At 45.7% G+C, this 17,938-nt stretch overlaps 1 protein-coding gene across 1 annotated transcript in view; it reads right to left on the reverse strand.

Moving 5' to 3' along the window:
- Nucleotides 1-17,938, reverse strand: part of LOC138246412 (cytochrome c oxidase subunit 6B1-like) — a 75,101-nt gene that overhangs the window by 22,997 nt on the left and 34,166 nt on the right. The window contains exon 2 of the mRNA XM_069201008.1: nt 10,403-10,515. Coding sequence (XP_069057109.1) covers nt 10,403-10,508 — 106 coding nt within the window. The 5' untranslated portion in view covers nt 10,509-10,515. The remainder of the gene's footprint in view (nt 1-10,402; nt 10,516-17,938) is intronic.

A 17,938-nucleotide genomic window follows, 5' to 3' on the forward strand; every position in this document is an offset into this window, starting at 1 on the left:
CTATACTGGACACCAAAACCTCACTGGAGACTAAAATTGACTCGGTATCCCTAGAGGTAAACTTACTGAGAACGGACCATCGCAAGTTGGCAGATAGGGTTACCCAGGCAGAATCAATCACGCAAACTCTGCCGCCGACTCTTCAGGCTGTGCAAACCAAAATAACAAACATGCAGGAAGAGATATATCTGCTTTACATCGTAGGGCAGAGGACGCAAAGGGACGATCGTGACGCAACAACATTGGCTTTATTAGCTCCCTGGAACGCTCAGAGCTTCCCTGTGCTGAACTGTTCTTAGAGGAGTGGCTCCTGCACACTGTGTTGAAGAATAAAACACCTCATTTGTTCTCCATAGAAAGGGCCCACCGCATCCCAGGACGCCCTCCCAAAGCAGGGGCACCACCCTATCCTTTCATCACCCGCCTACTGAACTTTAGCGACCGTGATCTCATCTTTCCACTGTTCCACACTAAGGGATGGCACTATGACAACACCACAATCTCTGCCTACCCAGACTACACCATGGGGGTGCAACGCATACGAGGCTCTCACACGAAAGTCAAACAACGGTTGCATGAATTACAGATCTAATATGCTCTCCTCTTCCCAGCGAAGCTTACATTTATGGACAGTGAAAAGACGCACGTTTTTTCAAACACCAGAGGATGTGTTGACTTTGCTGCACGGCAAGGTCCTCGCTGTGACACTTGGGAAGGAGGAAGAAATGGACACGTGGGTGACACCTAAACCAGGACGACATTTGGAGAAAACCCCCAAGGTCCCATCCCGATCGTGATCAAGCAGCTGCAGAGCAGGCTCGCGCAGTCGAAGCAGTGACACAACATCAAACCAACTCATTCACCGCTCTTCGATCGGACCATATGAGAACATCTGGATCTGAGACTTGCGAATCGGAGGCCTCTTCGGTCTGCACCAGTGGGGACCCCCACGTCACCCCCGGCTCAGTAGAAGACATTAACTGATTTTGTATCTCCAATATGTCCTGTACTGTTGACCAACGGCTGATACTTCCATGGTACATCTTGGCTGCAGACAGGGCTTCTCTGTCAATACTGATTTACTTAAGGACCTTTTCACACTAAGATCTGGGTTCTAGTGCGGTGCTCCAGAACACATGTGCAAGTCATGCCCCTACGCTATGGCTACTTGGACTCATTCTTCACTAAGTTTTCTTTGCAATTGTTATTTTGCATATAATTATGTGTATTGGGCGGTATACCACGTGGTTTCGGCCCTGGGGGGATTGTTAATGCAGTTAGGGTGTTCTTCGATTTACATGCTTGAGTTACGGTGTTCTGCACCGTATTGTTGTGCACAGAATTGTTACTCTGCACGTGGGACACTAAGATTGTGTATGATTATGAGAGGTATCTATTGTGAGGGATAGAAGACTATGAGTATCAAGGTATGACTGGTAGCCCAGCAGGTTTTTTCTTTCACTTACTGCATTGGATATGACTCCTGACACGCTTTCATTGACACACACTTCATTGATGCACACTCTGCAATATAGAATTTTGACTTGGAATGTGCCTGGCATGGCATCCCTCACCAAGCGCCATAGGGTGTACTCATATCTTAAGCTCCGTCAAGTGCACATTACAATGCTTCAGGAGACACATCTAAAGCGATTACGATCTAGGTGGCGTGGACAAACATATGGCACTATTACATCCACCTATGCCAGGGACGTTCTCATTTGGGTGGCTCTGGGAGTCCCCTTCACCCTAACTACTCAAAAAATAGATTCAGAAGGCCGGTATGTCATTCTGGAGGATCGGCTAGATGGAACCTCCAATAATCTAGCGGCAATATATGCCCCTAATGTGACTCAAACACACTTCCTAGACTCTCTAATACCTGTGCTTTTTCGGGACCCACTAACTCCAGCGATATGGGGTGGAGACTTTAATTGCATCCTGGACTTGCATTTAGACCGTTCCCACCCCCCACTTCCCTCTGCTACAAGCAACGGCATCTCCCACCACTTCAGGAGATGGAGCACACATATGGGTCTTAGCGATGCATGGCGCTTGGGTCACCAACAAGAACTTGAGTACTTGTTCTACTCACCCGTTCATGACCTTTATACCCAGATTGACATCCTTTTTAGCACCACTCACACTGGGCCTCTTCTAGACCTGTCCGAATACCTAGCACGGGCATACTTGGACCATAATACACTGGTAGTGGTTCTGTCCTGGGGATCACCACAACCCACCATCCCCAATTGGTGCCTCCAAGCAGAGGCTCTTTTGGACCCTCCATTCCGTAATGCACTATCGCATTGCATCTGACATTTTTTCGAAATTAATGCTGGTCCAGCTTCTTCTCGTGCCTTTGAGTGGGAGGCCCATAAGGTGGTGATTCGGGGGCACTGTATGGCAAGTACTTGGGGCGGTCCGATGACAATTGCTACGAGATCTCTCTGCGGTGGAACGAGATCTATGTCAGGCAGAAGTACAAGCCGTGGGCGCGCTGTGTCACCCTCATGACTCCGACAGTACCGTATCCGCTGTGGCGAGGCGGAATTTGCCCTGAGCTATTATGACTGCCGCACATGAACAACTCTACAACATGCACCGGGAGATTGCTCGGGCAGGTTGCTTGCCTGGCTCCTCCGAGGTGAACATCACAGTACACTGGCTATGTCGATTAGACTAGCTGATGGCACAATAGCTACTTCACAATTAGCTATTAATGATGCCTTCCGCGATTACTACCGGAAGCTCTGAGAAACCAGCTACCCCGAATCTGAGCTGTTTGCAGGAATTTATGAGAGGAGTATCCCTATCTAGACTCACTAATACCCAACACAATGCTATGGAGGAACCCATTCAGCTTGATTATATTAGGGAACCCATTTAGCAAATTACCCGTAACAAAACGCCAGGTGCAGATGGCCTACCAATTGAATATTATGCCACTTACTCCACTGCTATCACGCCACGACTTTTGGAAGTCTTTTGGGAGGCAATTGAGCATGACCACCTACCGTAATCCTTATGCAAAGCCCTCCTAGTGGTGCTACCTCAACCGGGGCGTGATCCACTGGACATTAGGTCATACCGTCCTCTGTCCTTATTCAATATGGATTGCAAGATATGGGGTAAGGTACTGGCAAACCAATTACTCCCTATAATGCAAACATTAGTCTACCATGATCAATCAGGCTTCATTGCAGGCCACACCACTTTTCTCAACATACAGCACCTATTGCATATCATTCATACTACCCCACCTGATGACCCACACTAAGTGGCAGTTTCCTTAGACATAGAAAAAGCCTTTGATACCCTGGGATGGGATTTTCTCTTTGCAAGTCTCGAATGCATGGGATTCGTACCAGGACTTCTCAGATGGATTAACCCGTTGTACACAGAACCGCTGGCCAGGGTGAAGACAGGTCAGGTGATTTCTAATTGTTTTGGTATACAGAGGGGGACACGTCAGGAATGCACGCTCTCGCTGCTTCTCTTTGCCTTGGAACCTCTTGCCTGTTATCTGCTGGATCATGCTGAAGACTGGGGTATACAGGTCTTGCAGCAATTCCACGTCATGTCTCTCTATGCCGACAACACTCTCATCTACCTTAAGGATGTACAAGCCACACTTCTGGAGCTTGAACAGCTCCTAGAGACCTTCAGTGAGATCTCGGGTCTCCGGGTTAACTGGTCCAAGTCATGCATGTTCCCACTGGCCCCATAATCCCTCCCCCGTCAACAGAGTGATCGCGGCTGACTCCACTTGCAGTGGAATTATGACACCTTCAAGTACTTAGGAAACAATGTTTATCATGAGACGCGTGACCTTCTTGATGGTAACTTGCACAAGGCGGTTGCAAATATCTGTAATTCCCTCACTTTCTGGCGATCTTTACCACTATTGCCGATTGACCATGTGGCAATATCCAAGATATTAATCCTACCCAGACTGCTGTATCTATTCTCAGCATTACTTGAAGTGGTACCGCGTGCATGCTTCAGGACGCTTGATGGCCTGCTCCTGGTTTTGATTTTGGGGTAATGGATGCCGCAGGGTAGCCCAGTCCAAACTCCAGAGGCCACTGACAGAAGGTGGGTTGGGTGCCCTAAATTTCGAGCTCTACTACGCAGCAACACAGCTATGATGGCCAATGGCCTGGTTATTCTCACCAACATACCCGGAATCACATGCTGTACAAGCCCAACTACGGACTATAGGGGTGTATACTTGGCTAACAGACAATAGTAGCCCTCGCAATACTATGACACAACTAATGAACGTAGCCCACACATGTTGGCATTGTTTTATACATCTCAAATGCTCACACATTCCTTATTCACCTGAGGTTTCCGTTTGGGAAATACCTGGGATAGTACAGAAAACACGTGCTCATGATCGCACACAATGGACTGAACAAGGGATTACCCGGCTGGGGCATTTATTCTCGGAAGGTACGCTTATGTCGTTTCAGGACATCATCACTGAATACAATATTGCACCTGGACAATTTCTCACTTATTATGTTATACTACAGGTCATCTGCAGCCTCTGGGTAGTAGTGGACACTAAACCACCCACATCTTACATATTACATAGTATCTTGTTAACCAGGAGCACTCAACGCATTTTTACCACCTTATATGCTGCATTACATACACCTGCAGTCAGCTTCCTACAGAATGCACGTAAGAAGTGGAACGTGGCATTACCGCAGCAAATTAACTGATGCGGAGTGAAATAGGGCTTTACAGACTTTAAAGGGGATATCCCAAAATGCTAGATTCAGATTTACACAATTCAATTATACACATTACGTATATACGGACCCCCATTGCATCCACCGCATGTATCCCACACACAACCTGGGTTGCCCCCGCTGCACTTTACCCTTAGTTGGATTTTACCATATGGTGTGGGAATGCCAGTGTAACAAACCACCTGGCACACAATCACTGAGATAGTATCAGACAGGACCACCCATCCCCTACCTGCAACACCTACCTCTTGTCTCTTGGGCATTCACCCCCCCAAAAAAAAGGGGATAAATACCTTCACAGGTTTATTGATTTAGCCTTTGTATTATTTAAAGGCAGGATTGCCATGGCATGGAAATCTTCGACCCCTCTGGCCATATCCCAGTGGTTAAAAGATCTGTTAACTTGGGCCAAAGCAGAAGCACATCATCTTCATTGGCTTTGGGCTTGAGGTATTATCTGTACGGGCGGGGAATGTTGGGATCCACTAGTACTTAACGTGGAGGCTAAGAATGATTTACATCCGCCCTGAAATGCGAGACACACACAATATGTGTATTGCTATGCCCCATGTGTATATATCAAGATGTCTAAAATGTAGGTTTCCATTACATACCCCTGTCCCTGGATGCTTAGCACAGCACTGAAAACAGCACTCACTCCATCCCATTGCAACATATATAGTCCCACAAACGCATTGTTATGTTTTTTTCACTTAGTAGTTCTGTTGATGTATATGAAAAAAATGTTTACAAGCTTTTGTACAGAAACACTCTTTTGTTGACCTCCGACTAAACAATATTTAATTACATGTGCACTGATACTGTTTATAAGGATGGCAATCTGTTCAGTGAAATAATATATTGTAATGTCTTTCAGATCACTGAAAACTAATAAACAAATATGATATATATATATATATATATATCCACTTAAAAATACCAAAAGTTACAGCAACGCTATAGTTAGGCTCACATTGTAAACATACAAAACCATAGAATTTCAGTTGTTAGATTTATTTTAAGTAACTGTAACTTGTGCCCTAATTTAATTATAACTGTGAAATTTTATGGCAAATGTTACAGTGACATTATCAATGGTGTTATAAAAGATGTTATGAGTGCTGTAATATGTGGGGTAATTAGCAGTGCATGGTGAAGATGCCAGTTATAGTTACCTTAGGGCGCGAGTTATAGTTACTTGAAATAACTATAACAGCTGAATTTCTATGGTTTTGTATGTTTAAAATGTGAGCCTAACTATAACGCCCCTGTAACCTTTATCTTTTTAAGTGAATTTCTATGTTTTTTTAAATTCTATTTCATAACTATAACATCCATGTTTCTTTTGGTTTATTCAGTAAAGTTCTATGTTTTTTTAACATAAAGTAATTTTTATTACTATACATTGATCCAACCACTGCCGCACACGGTCTTTGGCTGTGCACTGCGGGGTTGGCTGCAGGGCCTGTAGCAAACCCCCATAACCACCTGACCCTGCGTGCAGCCAACCCCCTTTAACCACACCAATCCCACGCCACACACAATCTTTGGCCATTCGCTGTGGGGGTTGGCCACAGGGCCTGTTGCCAACCCCCCCCAAACACCCAACTCTGCGCCACGCACGGCCTTTGGACATGCGCAGCAGGGGTTAGCTGCAAGGCCTCGTCTGTGACCAGGCCCTGCAGCCAACCCCTAATAACCACACCAACGCTGCACCACACAAGGCTTGAAGCCAGGCCCTGCAGTCAACTCCCTTTAAGCTCCAAACCTGCACCACGCACGGCCAAAGGGGTTTGCAGGTTATAGGGGGCAACATTAAATATATATCATTGGGGGGGACGCAAGGCTCCATGGGCCCCACAACCTCCCATGGGTTACATGATAAAAAATGCTGGGGGGACCATGGAAAACCCCCCGGGATCCAGGGACCACAACATCCCCGGGGCAACATTAAATAAATATGTGGGTTGGGGGCTGCACACAGGTCATAGCCTCCGGGGTGCAGGGGGGTTGCGTGGCTCCCCCACATTGTTTTACGCATAACCTCAGGGAGGGGCAGTCCTCTGGGGAGTCCACAGGACCCCTCCTATTAAGTTTTTAATATTTTGCCCCGGCCCTCTGCATAGTTTTTACACATAGCCCCAGGGCAGTGTCAGACCCCGGGGCCCTGGGGGTTCTGCAGGAAACCTGTATCTTTTTTTACATGTAGCCCTGGGGAGGTGGGGGGTCCATACAGTGTGGGAGGGAGCGCGCAAGCCCCCTGCATAGTTATTACAGATAGCCGTGGGAAGTGGTGGTCCCAGGGGCTCCTTTAAGCCCTAGGAGGCAGGCCCGTGTGCCCCCTTCCTATGATTAGCCCCAGGGGCCAAATACATTTACAGCATGGGAGACCTTACTTTAAAAAAAAAGAAATCTGCTGATCCATCCGTGTATTTTTATGAGAATTAAAAAAATGGTTCTCAGCCATTGGCTGGTTCCCTGGGGGGCTACTGGCCCAGTGTATTCCTACCCTAGCCCCTTTTCTTTTTTTTTCTTTTTTTTGCATTTCTTCTTTGGGACTCAGCTAAAACTGAGTCCCAAAATGACTGCCAACACTTCCTTGTTGAAATGTTGTTAGCCAATCAGATATCAGCACAGGAACAATTGGATCCGCGGAGGCTCTGCATCCCTAGATATCTATATTTTTCCTCCTCTAATATCTCCAAAACTACTGACTCGATTTACACCAAATCACAAAAAGCACAATCAGCTTACCAAGATCTAGCTTCCAGACAAATTTGGTGTAAGTCCGTTCAACGGTTCGGGCTGTAGTTGTAGCTAAAGACCCTATGGAATAACACACTTTTTTGACCCCCACTTTTTTCCAGGGCCCCTAAAGCAAAGTTTTCATCTCTCTCAACATGAGTGCAGAGGAAGATGAAAAAATTTCTCCACCAAGCAGGGAGCTGCTATTTAAAGCAGCTCCCTGCTTGCGGGAGCAATGGCGGTTCCCGCAGAAGTCGGACGCCTTCTATACGTTCTATTCTATACGTTGAAATAAACATTTGCAGTTCCACACTGAAAATTCTCTGAAGAACATGAATGAGAAATAATCACACTGGCAAAGTTACAGACACACAAGATCACTGGAGACATTTCCTCGCCGTTCTTTAAGCAGCTGTGGTGTAGGAGATGCACTATACATTTATCCAAGAAGGTGGCACTCACTAATTAGTCAGTAGAAAATATTGCAGCTGGGTAGACATGACAGGGGTGCAAGTTATAGTTACCTTAGGGCACGAGTTATAGTTACTTGAGATAACTATAACTATAACAGGTGAATTTCTATGGTTTTGTACATTTAAAATGTGAGTCTAACTATAACGTCTCTGTACCTTTTGTTTTGTAAGGAAATTTCAATGTTTTTTAAATTCTATTTCAGGATTATAACGTCCCTGGAATCTTTGTTTTTTCAGTGAAAAAAAAAAAAATATATATATATATATATATATATATATATATATATATATATATATATATATATATATATATATATATGAATAGAGAGATAAAGAGAGAGAGAGAGATAGACATCACTAGTTTTATTTGCTTTTTTTGAAAAAAAAAGCAGCATGGTCTTAAGCAGTACTAAACACAAGTGCGATTTGGATCAGATCATTTCACCTAATCAAGGTTTAGTGAAAAATTATGTTGCATTTTTTTTAAGCCACAGCCCACCAGACAGTGCAGGTAATTTCAATTGAAAATGTGCTGACTATAATGGCAGTGTGCTACCATACCATGAATACTCCGTCCTATGTCACTCCACACTACTGCACTCTACTCTGCACCTCTCAACTTTACACTACTGCACACCATTGTACTAAGCACCACTCCACTCTGCGACACGGCACTCTATGTCACTGCACGCTATGCCTCTCTGCTCTACCTCATACCACTGTACTCTATGTCAGCGCACTCTTCACCACTGCACTCTGGACCACTCCAGTGTAGGCCACACCAATGTACTCTGCACAACTCCACTCTACGTCATTCTGCAACACTGCATTCTGTGCCAATGCACTTTATTCTGTAACACTCAGCTCTACGCCCCTGCACTCTACGCCAATCCACTGTACGCCATTCTAACCAACTCTGCACCACTGCACTCTATGCCACCACACTCTACGCCACTTTACTCTACACCATTACACTCTATGCCACTCTACCCAACTACATGCTACCCTGCACCACTCCACGCCACATCACTCTACTCTTAAACAACCTACTCTACACCACTGCACTCTACTCCACTCTGCACCACTCCACTTTATGCCACTGCACTCTATGTCACTCTACTCTTAACCACTGCATTCTATGCCAGTGCACTCTACACAACTGCACTCTATGCCACTGCACTCTACTCCGCATCACTGTACTCTACACCACTTTACTCCAATGCACTGACACTCTACTCTGCAACTCTGCAATCTCCACCACTGAGCTCTATACCACTCTGCTCTGCATTACTCTACTCTATGCTACTCCACACCACTGCACTCTTTAGCACTATACTCTATCCTACATCCACTACTCTACTGTGCACCACTCTATGCCACTGAACTCTACTATGCACTCTATGCCACTTGACTCCACTCTGAGCCACTGCCTTCTGCATCACTCTATGCCACACCACACCACTGCCACTCTCTGTGCCATCCTACTCTGCACCACTCTATTCTGCCTCACTCCACTCTGCCCCACTGCACTCTTCTATGCACCACTCTTATCTACGCCACTGCATTCTACGATGCTGCCCTGTATGCTGCTGAATTTAATGTACTGCACTCAACGCCACTGCACTCTACACCATTATACTCTGCAACACTCTACACCAATGCACTCTATTCCAGTCCACTCTACTCTATGCCACTACAGTACATACCACTCTATGCAACTCCACACTATGTCACTCCAATATACAACACTCTCTGCCACTCCACAACACTCTACTCCACTTTTTGCCATTCCCCTCTACAGCTCTCCACATGACTCTCCTCTATGCCACTAACTTTTACCCACGCTGAACAGCAGCCGCGCTTGTGTACAACCTGGCTAGAACACATTGGCAAAACCAAAAGCTCTTGCATAGGCGAGACCTATAGGGTTTGCCAATGCTTGTTGGGGTGTATGATGAGTGATTACAGGCAATTCCTACAAGGTTAACCAGTCACTGAAAACCCCTTTCCACAGTACCTGCACTGATTCAACACTGATGCCTAGGCAGAGAAGTAGGCAGGGGAACAGTATGGGATATGTGGCAGATGAAGTCCTCGCCTTTGCTCAGGCACCAGCAGCTCCCACAGGCAAGCAAGTTAAATATTTCTTTGTAGCTGCTTGAATCAGCTGAAACAGTCCTTTTCAGAAATTCTACTGACCGTTGCAAAAATGTCCACCGATTCGCCATCAAAAGGATTTTCTCATCTTTACTTAGCAACAGGAAATCACCATCAACCTTTCAAATGCATGCAAACTAGAAAATCCTGTGCTTCTTCAACCTGGCCCTGATCCCGAAGGTATGGAATTTACAATAGTGTAAAGTACATTTCATCCAGTAAAATCCCATGTCGATATATCGATGCTCATATTTGCTGTCTTACCAAGGTAATTCCGATAGCAGTTTCTGGTCTGGCTCACACTAGGAAATCTTGCATCGAAGGGGGCGGTTTTGTAGTTTTCCAGCTTTTTCCGAATTTCCTCTGCCATTGCCTTACTTTAACACAGAATTGGAAAAAAAATCATTTTAGACAGTAACACCAACCAGTAAGAGGTTATCAAGATTATGTTGACTATTTTAGAAGACATTTTGCTAAACAAAGTATCTCCGTGTGCCATGAAGCAGGGGAGAGAACGAAAGGGTATAGAACAGAGAAGAAAGGAGGAAACAGCTTCACCATGATCATGTTGCTGAGCATTACTTTAGTAAAATAGCCTTAGGAAGATGACGATAACCCTGGTGCTTGTGGTACATCATTGGTCCTTTGGGCTCACTGCTGGACACACTAGAATCCTCCTCCCAGATCTCTGTCATTTGTATATCAGTCTATCCAACCATTGTTAACAACCCCACTCACATCGGTACAACCCATGCCTCCACTCATTAAGGCTCAGATTGTGTAGCCTCCAGAAGGAGCAAACACCAAAAGTATCAACACAAAGCACCTACACGTTAGGTTGATCGCAGCAGAGGTGATCCCTCAGGGCAACTGAATATTTTATTACAAATCGAGTCCGGAGTCTCTTTCACACAGTGAGCAAGGGACCTGCATGTAGGCATATCCACGCTGCATAAACTAAAAGCACTTCACACATTAGTGAAACAAATAGCTAAAAAAAATTGGCCTACATTTGAAAACTAAGCTAGCTTTGAACTTGTAAAGAAACGCAGTATAGGGGTTTGTAAAGTATGGGAGACTGCATGCATTTATGCTGCTGCAGGCAATGTTTGTGGCAATATCAAGCAAAATCAATAGTAACAAGCTTTGGCAAAGCCCATAGGGCTTGCCTATACAAGAGATATTGGCTTTGGCATGTTGTACATGAGCGTGATTGCTGTTCATCATGGCTAAAAGTTAGTGGTGTGGAGTGTTGTAGAGTGGAGTGGGGGAGTAGAGTATTGTAGAGTGGAGTTGAGGGAGGAGAGTGTTGTTAAGTGGAGGCGAGTAGATTTTGAGAGTAGAGTTCAATGGTTCAGTGGCAGAGTGTTGTGGCGTGGATTGGAATAGGGTGGAGTGGATTGAGGTAGTGGGTTGTATTGGAGTAGAGTGGGGTGGATTGGATTGGAGTAGAGTAAGGTGGATTGAATAAAGTGGGGTGGACTGTAGTGAGGTGAAATGAAATGGGATGAGGTGAATTGGATTGGGGTGGAATGGATTGGAGTTGGGTAACTGGATTGGGGTATAGTGATAGGCCTAGTGTGGGGTGGATGGGATTGGGGTGGGGTGGGGTAGTTTGGATTTGGGTGTTTTGAGTGGGGAGCCCTCTGTGCTCAAACAAGTGCAAGTAGTATTTGCACTCTGTTTGGAACCAAGCCCCACTAGGAACTATGGGCTAAATGTATGAAGCATTTCTGAGGTCGAAAATGGCCCAATTCACAGTCAGGCACTTGGCAACAGCAAAAATGCTTTTTGATATGTACAAAGCTCAAACTGTGATTTGGACCTGTTAACGAATTGCAATGTGGGTTTTGAAATCGGCATTTGGAAGTGCTGCGTTGAGGGTATTCCTTACTAGTACCGAATCAGAAAGGTATGTACAAATGTTTTGTGACTGAAATGCAATCACAAAACAGTCAGAATTTAACATCAATTGAAAGCTGGTGGTAACCTATTCATAAATAGGAAGGGACTCCTTCCCCTTTAAGAATGGTTGGAAAAATATTTTTTAAGAGTCTACTCTTTAAAAATGAAACTTCAAAGTTTCATTTTTTTCTGTTGAAACGCATCCCATTTTTCTTTAAGGTAAACAGGGTGTGTTAAAAAAAAAAAGAATTGCTTTATATAGAGGCAATTAAAGAATGGTGGTCTGCTGGCCCTAGCAGGCCACCATCCCTGTGATAGCTGAGATTCCTAATGGGTTATAAATTGCGACCAGCCTCATTAATATTCATGTGGTAGGTCTATTTGCAACCCACTAGGGATCGCTAATGAAATTCAAGAGTTTCATACATTGGAAATAGAGATTTCCTCATTGCGATTCGCACAAAAGCGCATTTAAGAAATCACTATCCCTCACTTTCCTACATGTAGCCCTGAAAGAATTAAGCTTGGTCTTGTTTAATACTAGCCGTTACCATGAGCTGCCAACTGGTGGTAACCACCCTTGTTAAACAGTGTGCAACGGGTAAAACCACTAGAAAACATACCTAAAAAGCCAAATGGTGACGCTACTCCCCTCGCTAACAGGTATAGATAGATAAGGCTTGTTCCATGGGGTGGATGCTTCAAAAATTGCATCCCTCGATAACCTCAAGTAAGAAGCAATACGATGGGATTTCAACAGATGTAGAGTAGTCCCTTCTAACTGATGCTGAGCTCAAATGGTCCATACCATTCTCTAGCTTTGAACTAAAACCCCAATAATTTCTACTAATGTCCTCTTGGTGGCATCGGACATGCAATGTGTGCAAAGAAATGCTATTAGGCCTGCATGGAAACACGGGATTCGCTTTACGGCTCTCAGTATCAGCCAAAATTGTATTAGTGTTAGAAATAGTGTTGCTATCGTTTTATTACCATCATCAATATTAATAATCTATGAACAATATTGCTATTATTAGTCTGCATAATTCACAAGACAGACAAGAATCAAAGCGCTTCATGGTGAATGACTTCTCAAAAATTAAATAACATGAGGAGTTGTAATTTGTGTCTTTGGCGTCATGCTTTACGGTAGACGAGTAGGCGAAAACATTAGGATAAGATAATTCTGAAGTACAGCAACGTGACCAGTACGGGGCGCTGCGCTTTTAGAGTTGGAACAGTTCGAAGCACAGCAGTAAAAAGCAAACGAATCTGCAGTTCATATTTCCGTTCTCCCTTTGCGCATTTTTGTGCAACAAACCTGCCATGTCGGTAATCGCTAACGTCATAGATACCCTGACTAGAAGCTGCTGCCTCCTGCGGTGAGATTCTTCACTTGAAGGTCCACAAACCGTGTCTGAAATGGAAATAAAAGTGCTGCTATGCACGCTACACCACATATCCCGCTTGCTCCTGAGAAGTGGTGTTATTCTACCATTGAACATATTGCACGGCTGCTGAGAAGTCCTGGTACTCTCCCTTTTCTAAATAAAGAAGCGCAGATGCTTAGTACCAGGCAGTACCTGCCCACAATTGGTAACTGAGGTGCCGCCTGGGCGCTGTGATTAAAGGGAGCACGTGCCGCTGCTGTGGACAGTGTTTTACGCTGGGGCCGGGGTATGCAGTGGGGGGTCGGGGGACTCCTTAAGCGATTCAGATATATACTGACCGGGAAAAAAGTAGTTGATGGAGGTCTGATGTTGTGTTGGAATATCGCTGCAATGAAAAGCGCACAGGCCGGGCCAGTTCGGCCTGGACATGTACATGATCCACACGAAGCCATAGGATAACAGCAGACTCACGTTTTCCTCTAGGACCAGATCTTAAATTTAAAAAAACTATGTTTGTGGATGTGCTTCAAGAGGCCATCGTTGGTTCAACTTATGTTTTCAATTTATAACATGAGATATTGACTTTTAACACCTGCACCGCGAACAAACTACACACGACTGATGAAGAAACAATACCAGATAACACAAATCCTGTCAGATAAAATCCACCACCTCAGGCTCCGCCAATCACAAGTCGAACAAAGGGAAACAGAGCAGGTTATTAGCTCACTGCCTCAGGCAGGCAGAATGCAAAGGATCAATTCCGGAAATCAGCGACAAGGAATCTGTGTAAAACCTTCAAGCAGTCTTTAGTTTACAAAAGCAGCAATGAATTCCATATAAATGTATACAAATCGTAAATTTCGTGGAATGTAGAAAATATGAGGGTGTTTCGAGGGCCCATCTCTTTTCCACTCACCTCAGAAATACGAGGACGAGTTGGACCAGTTACTGGCAGATAGTTACTAGGCTGCGCAGGGTACCGCTACTATAATTGGACTAAGGCAAGACTGACTCCCTACAACTTTTTACAGAGAGTTATGCTAGTACTTCAATGTATCCCTGAAACCTCAAGCCTAAACTCTTTTCAAGACACAGCTCTCGCGAGACCACGCCCTTTTCTGAGCATTACTGCTTTGTGACACACAGTACCAGAGTTTCAACCCCTCATCATTTTAGAAGCTGAGTTTATGTGATAGTCACACTGCCCTTTGTCAACTCAAGGTCCACTGAGGAATGCAGCAGTACCCAAGGCCATAGGACACCAACGGCTAACGACTCGCACCAGACAACTGCGCAGTAAACAATGACAGACCCAGGACCTGCAGAAAAGACCTGAAACACGGGCTCCATAATTAAAGGCCAGGATGCTCTTGTGCAAGCACATAACATGGTGACTGAAATGTATATATTTTATTTGACAGCAGATAAGGAAACAAGGCATTCAGATTCTGGCCAAAGACCTCTGCTTCCCTCAGTTTTCTCTTCCCCCTCCCAACAAAATACAGACTGTGTAACAGTGGGCGCTCAGACAAAGCTAAGGATAGGCAGGTGTAATGTTGCGCCCAGTGACATGAACTGGTGCAAGGGCATTTCCAATGTAGCTTGCCAGAGAGGGGGTTTCACCCTTCTGGCCTGTTTCCCCTCTTCCTACCATGGGTTGTGGTTGGAACCAGGGATGATGTGAAAATGTTTTAAATAAAAGCGGTGCAGGCAGGCGGGCAGTAGGTAACGGAGCAGGAGAATATACAGCCCTGCTCACCACCAAACCAAACCCAATCCGAGTCCTGAATTTATTTGGCATGACGCGCGCAGCAAGTCTTGGGGCCTTACCAAGACTCCACATTGGCAATAAGGCGACCTCGGACCCCGCCTGACTATCAAGCAACGTGGGAGTCGTCCTCTCGCTCTCCTGCGATTGCCGCCACATGACCGCCGTCATTCCCGCTCGTCATAGCGGCTCCAGTGGGCGTGGCCTGTGCTCCACTGCCCTGAGGATGTCTTTTCTTCCCTGTGCTGAAGTTCTGGTAAGCGAATTGACGTGCGCTCCTCCTGCCTGCCCCCTGCTGCCTCATGGATGCCTGGATATGGCTGCCAGCCCCCTGCTGCCTTGTGGAGGCCTAGGTACAGCTGCCTGCCTCTGTGTAGCAGCCTGCATCAATCCACCGCCACTGCTACAGACTGGACTAATGAATTAAAGGAAGTTCCAACAAAAGCATATAAACAAGTATAAAGGGAAGTACCTTTAAGATATACATCATACCCCCTTACTGGACACTGAACACCAGCACACCGCTTGACATCGCCTCACACACTCATATTCCACACAACATGGCCACCATACATGCAATTAAGCTATTCATCACTGAGAGCGCACCGTCCGCTCAAGCTTCCAGGTGGAAAGACTGGGTCGAAAGAGTCCTCCTTTTCTTTAAGGCAACCAAAGTGGACAACGCCCAGAAAAAAGCAATGCTACTCACATCTTGGATGGAAAGACATTCACAGAATTTCCAAAACCATTGAGGAAGCCGCCCCAAAGACCCACCTCAGGCTAATTGCTGCCCTAAATGCCCACTTCGAGCAGATGCTTAACACGGACTATGAGTGTTTTATATTTCACGAGGCACGAAAGATGGCGGAAGAATCTACAGACTCGTTCCACATGCGTCTGAAAGAACTAGCCAGCACCTGCCAGTTCGCAAATGAAAGAGAGGAAATCAGAGGGCAGATAATACAAGGGTGCGTGTCCACAAAGCTAAGAGAAAGAATCCTAGAAAAGTCATAAAGATCACAAGCTGGCATACTCACCCTGGGGCAAACAAAGGAACTCTCCAAAACTAGAGCATCACCTATGGAAGCAGCATTACATGGATATGTGAAAGAAGAACCTGTGAATGCAATCACAACGACGCCCAACAAACCGAAACCCAAACAGCGCTATGCCTCACCCAGGACGTGCAACTATTGCGGAGGACCTTCTCACTGCCCATCAGATTGTCCGGCAAGAGGAAAAACACGTGCCGGGTGTGGGAAACTTAACCACTTCCTGAAGGTGTGCAAGTCAACAAAAGGAAAGACTTTGAACTCTACGACCAATGCCATTCCACAGAACCAGACCAGCAACATGGATGATGATGATGATGATGATGACGATGAGGAACATGCTGTTCATTCCAACTTCATGACTGGCTCGGCTTCTGGCATGACACAATAACTACCCAGACACACGACCCCAGCGGTGGTAGACACAGGTGCCTCAATTAATATCATGTCATCCGACACGTACGAGGAGATGAAGCCACCGCCACGTCTGACCCCAAAAACCATTAGAGTATGTGCCTATGGCCAGTCTTCCCCACTGCCATGAGGGGAACATTCAAAACAACATTGGCATACGGACTCTACTCAATCTAACAACAAGTATATGTGGCAAAAGATGGCCATGGCATGCTGCTGGGATGTGGAGCTGCCGAAGCCTTTGGCACAGTGTCTTTTACCTTTGGAGTATACGAAGAGTCCATCGTAGACATGTTGAAAGATTTCCCTGGCATCTTCGAGGGTATTGGCAGTTTGAAGAGCAAAGAGTTGCATCGTGAGTTGGGACCACTGTCGTTTGAGAACGTGCCACTGGCCACTCCGAACTGTGGAAAGCGCCTTTTGGAGACACTCATCCTGTTTGGTTTGCAGTGCTACTACAAAAGACAGATCAAGAGGACTGGTCTCCCATTGTCTATGCCAGACAAGACAATCCAGCAAGTAGCCCTTTGCCATCACCGCATCGCTTTTCACCTAAGACCACAGGTCGAAAAGGAACTAGACAACCTCGAAGCAGCAGGCATAATTGAAAAAGTAACTGGTCCAACACCATAGGTATCCCCAATCGTGATTGCTAGGAAGCCCAAGCAGCCAGGAGAGGTGAGGATTTGTGTCGACATGAGACTACCCAATGCAGCCATCAAGAGAGAACGACACCTCACCCCAACCATAGATGACCTGATCAGTGAAATCAGCAGAGCCTGTTGGTTCTCCAAGCTAGACTTGAGGTCTGGATACCACCAGCTGGTTCTTGCCGAGGAGTCCGGATACATAACAAGTTTCTCGACACATGTAGGGCTCCGTCACTATTGCAGACTCAATTTTGGAATCTCTAACGCTGCAGAGGTGTTCTGAAATACCATCCACAAACTTCTGGCTGACCTCCCTGGTGTTCTAAACATCAGTGACGACATCCTCGTGCATGCTCTCACCCTGTCAGATCACCAGAGTCTCCTAAGGAATGTGCTCCAGAGGATGCAGGAATCTGGTTTGACCTTCCATCGCAACAAGTGTGAGTTCCTCAAGAGGAAGTTGCACTTTTTCGGCTATGTCTTTTCATTGGAAGGTGTTGCTCCTGATCCTGCCAAAGTCCAAGACATCAAAGATGCACCTCCTGTGACAACAGTAACCGAAGTCCGCAGCTTCCTAGGAATGGTCATCTATTGTGGCCGTTTCATCAAAGGTCTCA

This window comes from Pleurodeles waltl, chromosome 7, assembly GCF_031143425.1.
Source record: "Pleurodeles waltl isolate 20211129_DDA chromosome 7, aPleWal1.hap1.20221129, whole genome shotgun sequence".
Lineage (NCBI taxonomy): Eukaryota > Metazoa > Chordata > Amphibia > Caudata > Salamandridae > Pleurodeles > Pleurodeles waltl.